We start from the raw sequence: 10,042 nt of genomic DNA, 5'->3' as shown, positions 1-10,042 counted from the left end.
TTTCCGGTGATGAAATTGCTATAACTGGCATTTTCGACGGTCGCCAATGGGATATAATTAATAATGTAGCCCGAACAATACGCTGACATATAACCAAACCTATATCGGTTGCGAGACAAATGCTCCTCTTCTCAGGAATATTATTATTTTCCCGTGATGATCAATATATTATCAATTCTTAATAGCAAATTGACATAAATTCATTTGCGTCATTACAAGAGCGACAACTTTTATACGACACAATATCACAAAAGTTTATCCACTTTCGTAAGCAGGTACCTGCAGTCTTTTGTCAGCATTCCATATCCAATGACCAACAGATGACCAATTGTGTTTCTGATGATGAATAAAGAGTTAATTATAAGCGAAAACAGGCATCTCTATGTAAATAAACATTTCAGGTACCCAGGAACCTTCTCCAGGTGATCCATTGGAACAACCGCCTCTGTTGTAACATTTGACAATTTCCGAATAATTACCGGATGTTTTCTTAAGGCGGAAATGACGCGCCGAATTGACAATAATCCAACTGAGACAACGTCGGGTCTGCAACGCAATTTCCGGGAGCACTCAAATCAAGGAACGACCTGGTATCATTGGAGTACTAAAGCCGATTCAAATAAAAAACCAAAGTTTCGTTCAATATTTGAAATCGATACGTCCAACAAAACTGTATGTAAATAACTAAGGTACTCACTCACAGTCTCACATTGATTTGACTTTTTTTTTATGGAAAACACGATATATGTAATATTACAGCAATTTATCTAAGCTCATTTGAAGTAAAAAGAATGTCAAATTGTATTTATTTCATACCTTTAATATAAAGTCATTGCCGTAGTCTGAGTGAAACGTATTATAATTAGTTGGAGTTTATCATTGCTTACTTAAATATTTAAGCTAATTTTCAAAAACATGTGTTACCAAAACTAGCTTTAAAAAGCTTAGTGAGCCTAGCATTAAAAGTTTGGAATAAAAAAATGGAAAATCAAAGATAGATTTCGTCGCGCGTCATTTGTGCCGGATTAAAATCTTGAAAACCTAATGTTATATTTTCCGTATAGAACTCATGTTTGCGATGCCTATAATCATTTGCCGCATCAACGATGTATTTCCATAACTATACTACATTCTATATTTAGTTTTTTTTGAGATTAGTTTTGAATTTGAAAGTATTCCACATTTTTGCTACATTTTCAATAAATATAGAAATTAATCTTGCTTCAAGTAAATTATACCCATCATTCGAATTATGCAAATTATACAGCACCAACAGTTGCGGCAATTAATAGAGTCATCTTAGTTGTGAATTAGAACGACTTGTCAATATCGGATGGCAAACACGATTTGTAACATTGTGTTTGTAATAGCGTATTGCTAGTACTAGTTATTAGGCGTGAAATGATAACACGATCATTAATAACTGCGGTAGGTATCATTATTTTAACACACGTACTAAAATTACACGGTAGGTAGTTTGCATTAATCACTGCAGTCTCGCACGGGTTCGGTAGCGGATATTCGTGTGGATATGTCATCTATTTTACGCTCGCTTCGGTATTCATCGGTTGTGAAATAGCTTGAATAGAGCGGTGTCAATGCAAGCAATGTGATGACAATTCTATGGCATTCACTGCCACACGAAAGGAAAACGGAATAATAATAATAATAATAATAATAATAATAATAACAAACCAAGAGTTCGCATGAAATGGAGCAAAGATGTTAACATGTTTATTATGCGAACTTACTTCTACATTACTAAATTAGAAACCAATATGACCACTTACAGACCACAATTGCATGAACTTTTTGTACGACAATACCCAGAGGTAACTGTTTCAGAACAAAGACTTTCAGATCAGAGAAGAGCTATAATTAGAAATAAACTTCTGTCCCAAGAAATATTAGAACAATTAAAACAGGAAACACGAGTACGCCTACAAGAAGAAGATAATAACTCAGACCCTAATTCTGGCCTATTGTCACAAAGCATTACTGAATTTACTCAACAACTACAATCACAATCAGGTGCTCAATTGGAAAATAACATACAACATCAAAATAATTACTCGCGGGGGTTTACACAAATATCACAAACATCCACACAAACCGAGTCAGTTGCATTCATGCTAGAAAACGATACTGAAACTTTAGTCGACGAAGATCAAAATCCTATAACAGATAAACTTGCCCAAGAGCTACATGACAAGTTAACAACTGTACTAACACAGTACTCTGGGATGGACCCGGCAGTTCGACCTAAACTCCCTAAACTTAAGTATGGCCCCAATCTCTTTCGGCTTGTCAATTTATTTAATGAAAATATACTCAAACAGTTTATCACTAATGACACACAACTAACAGATATACACACACTTATATACTGCACAGCGGTAGTTATATCGGAAGAACTAAACTTTAAAATTACAGAACATACAAGAAATACTAGACCAAGAAAAGATATCAAACCACCATGGCAACAAAGATTAGAAAAAGACATAGAAAAATTGAGGGCAGACTGCGGTAGACTTACACAGTATATAAATAACAACAGATCAAATAAAGTAGTTAAGAGAGTTGAGGCTATATTTCGGAGCAATTTAACACACACCAAACATGAAAGTAACAACAAAAAACCGGAAGAGTTCTTAGACACTTTAAAACAAAAATTAGCAATTAAAGTTCATAGGCTCAGAAGATATAAGAAATCACAACAACGCAGAAACGATAACACCATATTCACTACAAACGAAAAATTGTTTTATAGGAACCTACAAAAACCAAGTAACAGTACAAATGAAGAAAATAATACAAACACGAACAACGCTAGCACACCCACAAAAGAACAACTAGAAACATTTTGGTCTGGCATTTGGGAAGATCAAGTGCAACATAATGACAAAGCAACATGGATAACAGTAGAGGAAACAAATTGGAGAGCAATAGATGAAATGGAATTTGAAGAAATTACAGAGTTTGACATTACAAGTATAACAGATAGATTACATAATTGGAAATCACCTGGGATAGACAAAATACACAATTTTTGGTATAAAAAGCTAACTTCTCTACACCAAATCATAGCAAAAAATTTTACAGAAATAATATTAGGACAACAGAACATACCTGACTTCATTACAACAGGAATAACTTACATGCTACCAAAGACTAAAAATTCATCTCACCCATCCCAATATAGACCGATCACATGCCTACCGACGTTATACAAAATACTAACATCGGCAATCGCAATAAAAATCAACTCGCATATCGAACACCACAGTATAATGGCAGAGGAACAGAAGGGTTGTAGACGAGGCCACATGGGATGCAAGGAACAGCTGATCATTGATTCAGCAATACATAAACATGCCACCACAAAAAACAGAAACCTTCATTGCACCTATATTGACTATAAAAAAGCCTTTGATAGCGTTCCACACTCCTGGTTATTACAAATATTAGAAATCTATAAAATAAACACAAGAATAATAAATTTTCTGCGCAATATAATGTCAAAATGGAAAACAACACTTCAAGTCAATAGCACCAACAACACCGTTACAACGCGACAGATATCCATTAAAACAGGTATATACCAAGGGGATTCCTTAAGTCCCTTGTGGTTTTGTCTTGCTCTTAACCCTCTGTCTCACTTACTACAACGACGTCGGATTGGATATTGCCATAAACATGCTGCCGAAGAAACAGTCATCTCGCACCTTATATATATGGACGATATTAAACTATATGCACAATCAGAAAAAGATATGAAGAAATTAGTAGAAACCACAGCAGAGTTCAGTAAAGATATCAACATGCAATTTGGTCTAGATAAATGTAAAACACTTCACATCATACGGGGCAAGGTACGTCCTGGTAACTATGTAATTAATAATACAGATACAATAACAGCAATGGAACCGGCTGATTTATATAAATATTTAGGATATGCACAATTGAAGGGCCTCGATCACGTAAGAATCAAAGACACGCTTACTACAGAATATAAAAAAAGACTTAATGCCATATGTAAGACTCAACTGTCAGGTAAACATCTCATCAAGGCCATAAATACCTATGCTATCCCCATATTGACCTACTCATTTGGTGTTATAAGATGGACAAAAACAGACACAGCACAACTTGAAAGAATTACACGCACTACACTTACGAAACATAACAACTTACACCCTAAATCAGCAATAGAAAGACTTACAATCAAAAGACAAGAAGGAGGGAGAGGCCTAATAGACATCCAACACCTTTGGCGAAAACAAGTGAGTCGTTTAAAAACATTCTTTTACTCAAAATCAGCTATTAGTAAAATACATAAAGCAATAGTTCTAAATGATCATAATTACACCCCGCTTAACTTAAGTGAACAAACAGACACAGAAAATGTTAACAACGACGACCCGCAAAAACAAAAGATTGAAGACTGGAAGAAAAAAGTATTGCATGGTAGACATCCTCATGATTTGGAACAAACACATATAAATTCAATAGCATCAAATAAATGGCTTAAAATAGGTAATTTATTCCCAGAAACTGAAGGATTCATGATTGCAATCCAAGACCAGATAATTAATACAAAAAATTACAGGAAATTTATAATAAAAGATTCATCAGTAATAAATGATAAATGTCGCAAATGTCGAATCCAACCAGAAACTATTCAACACATTACAGGAGCTTGCACAGCACTTGCTCAAACAGACTACACTCATAGACATAATCAAGTAGCAAACGTCATTCACCAGAATCTGGCTCTCAAATACGCACTCATACATGAATCAATCACTCCATACTACAAGTATACACCACAAACTATCCTAGAGAATACAACACACAAACTTTACTACGACCGCGCCATACTCACTGACAGAACTATTCATTTTAATAGACCTGACATAACTTTACAAGACAAATTAAATAAAATTACATACTTAATAGATATTGCAGTTCCTAACACACATAACATACAGAAGACCATAATTGAAAAAATTAGTAAATACGCAGAGCTCAAAGATGAATTAGTTAGAATTTGGCGACAGGAAAAAGTATATGTTATCCCAATTGTTCTCTCTACAACAGGCGTTATTCCAAACCATCTTCTTCATAGTCTTAAATTATTAGGTTTTAAAGAAAACCTCTACATAACATTACAAAAATCCGTAATTTTGAATACTTGTAGGATTGTGAGAAAGTTCATGCAGATGGAAGAGAACGAAGTGGGTCCTTAGTACACTCTCACCATATACATACAAGCCCTACAGCATTTACTTGATTTCGGTCCGTAGATGCTGTTAAAACCAGTCAACAGGCTGAGAGGAAAAAACATCTATAATAATAATAATAATTTATTTCATTACAAGTTTACATTTTACAATCACAGTATCAGGAGTCTCCTTTTAAGCAAAGCAATGCCTGTGATAGGAGACTCCAAGGAATGTTATGATTTATTTTAGAACAATTAATGTATTAATATTTTTGTTTTATTTATTTTCTATTTTTAGAGCTTAAATATAAATGTTTGTGATAGAAGCCTAAAGTAAGAAAGTCTGTATCTTGGGACTCTTAGGGTTGTATTCTAGAACTCTACTCAATGCTCAAGTCAGGATTGCACTGGAAACACAACCACTGGAAATACGACCCTAATGGCAGGGACTTGAGTATGATTTGGAGTGCTTTAAACCATACTCAAACCCTGACTTGAGTATTGAGTAGAGTTCTAGAATACGACCCTTCGTCTCCTCTCTTGATTGAGAAAATTCTGTACCTAAGGCTATTATGCACAAATGTGTTAAGGAGTAATTTAACAAGTTTATAGTATGTGCATTGTCCTTGCGAGTGTGTGTGTGCGTGTGTGTGTGTGTGAGTATGTGTGTGTTACCGGGTTAGTAACTAGTTGAAACTTAGAGATAAAGTAATTCATTGTGCAAATTTTCCACAAGAAACAAAATAACTTTTGTAATAAGATATTGCTGGTTTAACTCTTCAGGTAGTTGGACATTCGACTCGCTCATCGTGAAAATTTTATGCAGCCTTGGAAACCCTTTTATTGTGATCCCAGTAGCACGGTACGGGGCACGGGGTACGGAGCGTATCGTTCCGGCCCTTGACGCGCTCCCTGAGTGACGTTTTGACGTGACATGACGTTTGTGGGGTAGAACGAAAATCGGAGTCAATATCTGAATTACACGCGATTCAATTCCGCTCAACGACGTTCTGAGTGACATATTCGATTATTTCTTTTTGTTTTCGTATCTCTCTATTTGGTTGATTTAGTTAGTAGAGGTCTGAAAAAATAATATGATTGTCAAAGCTTTTTGGAGCGACTCACGGGAAATACTGGATAAACTCTCATTCGACTAAGTATTGATTACAGGTCTCGTCTATGAAAAGAAAATAAGTGGTAGCCCACACTGGGCCAACGGTGGGTTGGGGACTTGACTTATAATTATGTTTTTTTAGTACGGTATACTAGTTTACTAATTAGCACTTACTTTAATGATTTAGTAAAATATATAGCACTATTTATTTATTTAGATTCGTAAAGTAAATGGTGCAGATCCCGCAGTGGGAATCACCTTAGAATCTCTTACATAGGAAAGAAATGCTATCACTATTATAATTTGGGATACTCTCGAAATTTAACAAAATTACGGTATCCATTTTAACGTTATGGAAACTCTAGTTTCATGTGCAATATTCCTATTTTACATTAACCACGATAATAGACGCAAGGGTTTAATATCTAAGATCGGAATGCTGATTAAAATTAATTAATAACAATAGGGAGTATCTTTCGTCCAATTTTGGAGGAAGGAACGGGGAACACTTTACCTACCTTGTATTTTACGAGTTTTAACTCAAAACTAATTGAAGTAAACTGAGTATCAGTCTAAATAAAGTTACAGTTAAAAGAAACAAATTGAATACGAATAATTATAATTATATTGTTTGCTAGCACAGGAGACTTCAATAAGAATATCACAATAAAAGCCTATTACATGAAAATTTACATGTAGACGGTACTTGGTAGAAAAGGCGTCGGCGGCATATGGTAGATTTTTATTGGGAATGTTTAGGTTTCATCGACTGTTTTAAAATTCAATTTTGGTTTTAATTAAGTTTAAAATTTAATTTAAAAACAAGACTTAAATATCGAGTTCTTAGATTTTCGCGATTGTTACACATAGGAAATGAGTGATGTTACACATAGGAATGGTTGTAACCGTAACAATGGGATCTGTAAAGGGCCCGAAACGTCAGTTTGTTTGAAAAAACATATAAATATTCGCGATATAATTCCGGAAAAATAGTTTCGTTTCCTACAGGACTTAAATATTTTAAAACAATCGTTAAAACCAAAAACATGAAAAATCGGCGAATTTTTGCTTACACCCTTTCTACAAAACACCGACGATATCATAAGTCTCTAACAACGCCAATTATAGATTTTCTAGATTAAACTTCTAATAAAAATAATAAAAAAAAAATCTAATAATAAAAGCCGCAATATACAGAATATTATATATAACACACGTTATGGTAAGATGATTCGGAATAGGAATATGCAGTAATATAATATAATTAATCTCCTTTGACACACATTCTTTAGATCCTCTTAATGTCTATAGACGACGGTAAAATCAAAAAGTATGTAAAATAATTTTGGCATCTAAATAGTATGTGCAAATGTTGAGCACAAATTATAATGAATACCGTTTTTTTATTCGCAGAATTTTAGAGATCTTTATGAAACCGCACAGGTACACTCAAACGTAGTTCCTTCGTAATTTAGAACGAACTGGCTTATTTAATTTAGCCTTATGGGGTCGGCTGGTACGGGTATACCAGCACCGGATTAATTTGCATAGGGAGGAGAGGGGGCGGCCCGATGGCATTTCGAATGAATGATTGCGGCGCAGATTTGACGCGAGGTATTTTTATTGCCTCTCACAATATGAGCAATATTCGATTCTACTTCAAAAACTAGGGGACCCTCATTTTTCAATAATATTTAATTAAGAATATAGGAAATTTCAGGATTAATTCGTGTCACAGTTCCCTATTGGAGGCCATGGATTATGAAAGTGTAAGCGTAGTAATTGAAATGACAAGACGACAGGCAACGGAAAACATTGTACTTTGATGTGTACTTAGCCAGGTGTTTGGTAGATAGACTTTTGCCCATTACAGATGTGGAGTGCTTAATCAAGATGATTGGCTACCGTAGACATCGCCTATTGAAATTTGTGATTTAAATGATTAAATTAATCTAAATTATTATAAGGCAACGACGGTGTCAGTAAATTTTACGCTATAAACTAGATCGATCGTCGGCGTAGTCGTTAACCGTTGTTTGCCGACGGTTGCCTGGAAACGGGGCTTTATGAAAGGTTCTTGAAGAGCCATTAAACAATAACGATTATTATGATTAGCGACACAGAAACATTACAGTACGATACGAACATATGTAGCTATCGGATACGACTAGAGCGAGCATGCTTCAGAATAACTCCGAATGTGTCCACTACAACATTTTTTTTTTGTTTAAAAATAAGTGCACATCTTACCTGATCGAAATGACGATGAGTTCGACGACGATGCATGCGCACCTAGATAATGCTAATTACTCTCGAAAAAGACCCAATTTATAGCGTGCAGCAAGAGGATACTTTCCACTACATAATTTGATGAAAATCGTAATTGTGTAATAATGCCATTGACATCCTTTATTTAGTGAATATAAGATAGTAGTTATGCCACCGATGTCTTTATTTAGTAAAAATAATGTAATAGGTAGTCATGTTTAGCAATTTGATCTTATTGATGTCTTTTGATTTAATTAACATTTTGTGATTTCTAAGTAATTAAAATTGAAAATAGAGTATAAAAATGTCAACATTTTGATTCTTAATAGAGTAATGATTACTCTTTCAAAATTTCACGCAGTATGAGTATTGGTATCATAATTATCATCATGTGATTGCTCCGTTATATTTTATTTTTATTTTTTAAGTAATATATCAAAATTTGTATAACAACGCCTTTGTTCGCCTCTAAAATCATTGAAACTGTCTCTAAGTAGGTACATATCCGGTACGATGAAACGCACCAAATTATACCAGTCTTACTGAACGCAGGAAATTGAACATATTTCAATAACATTATTTTGAAAGATCGGAAGTATGATTAAAATGACAAAGGTTCGACAGGGACTCGTATCCAAATTGAAGACATTCAGAGGAGTTTAAGCCCTAATGTCGCTGGTTACAGTGGTTTGTCCGCGATTTCCCTGCGCAAAACCAATTTATAACTTTATTAATGCGGCGTGTCGCTCTGGCGAGAGCATTTTGCTATAACTCGCTATGAACTTGCTTCATAACCTTTAATACTTCCTTTATTGTTATAAGTTCAAAATCTCATGTACTAAGGCTACATGACCATTCATATCCGAATACTCTGTTATAATTTTATAGAATTATAGAAGTTAAAATTATAATATATTTTAAAAATGAAACTATTTTATAAATTTATAACATGGTATTCTGATATGAATAGTCACGTAGCCCTAGTACATGAGAATTTGACCTAATAAAGGAAGTACTAAAAGTTATACATTGTTTTTGCATCTTTAACTACGTATGTCCTGAGATCTTTTGCTAACGATAAAAATCGAAACACATGAGACTTGTCAACTTATGTCTCGGGGTGACGGGCGCAGTAGCAGTGCACCTCAGATCTATGTGGTTGAAAGCTCTGAGTGGCACTGCAAATGCTTTGGACTGGCATGTCGCTTACCACCAGGCCTACGACTTGTTCATCGCGACATTTAGTGTCACAAAAATGAATATACATATTACGAATATTTACATCAAAATAACTGAAGATAAACCAAAATGATGATATGTACATACATAAACTCCGTAACGTGTTGTATAACTAGAGAAACACGTTATTCCTTTAATATATGCTAATTCCCATTGACTTACAAATAAATGGACGACGGGTCTAATACAAAAACCAC

At 34.5% G+C, this 10,042-nt stretch overlaps 1 protein-coding gene across 1 annotated transcript; it reads left to right on the top strand.

Annotated features, from left to right (window-relative positions):
* The first annotated feature begins 1,706 nt into the window (after positions 1–1,706).
* On the top strand, positions 1,707–5,249 carry LOC113232673. Its single transcript, XM_026467441.1, has one exon. The coding sequence runs from the start codon at positions 1,707–1,709 to the stop codon at positions 5,247–5,249; it is 3,543 nt and encodes a 1,180-aa protein (XP_026323226.1).
* The last annotated feature ends 4,793 nt before the right edge of the window (positions 5,250–10,042 follow it).

This window comes from Hyposmocoma kahamanoa, unplaced genomic scaffold, assembly GCF_003589595.1.
Source record: "Hyposmocoma kahamanoa isolate Upper Pololo Valley unplaced genomic scaffold, ASM358959v1 76951, whole genome shotgun sequence".
NCBI classification, from domain to species: domain Eukaryota; kingdom Metazoa; phylum Arthropoda; class Insecta; order Lepidoptera; family Cosmopterigidae; genus Hyposmocoma; species Hyposmocoma kahamanoa.
This window is presented reverse-complemented; position numbering and strand designations above follow the sequence as displayed.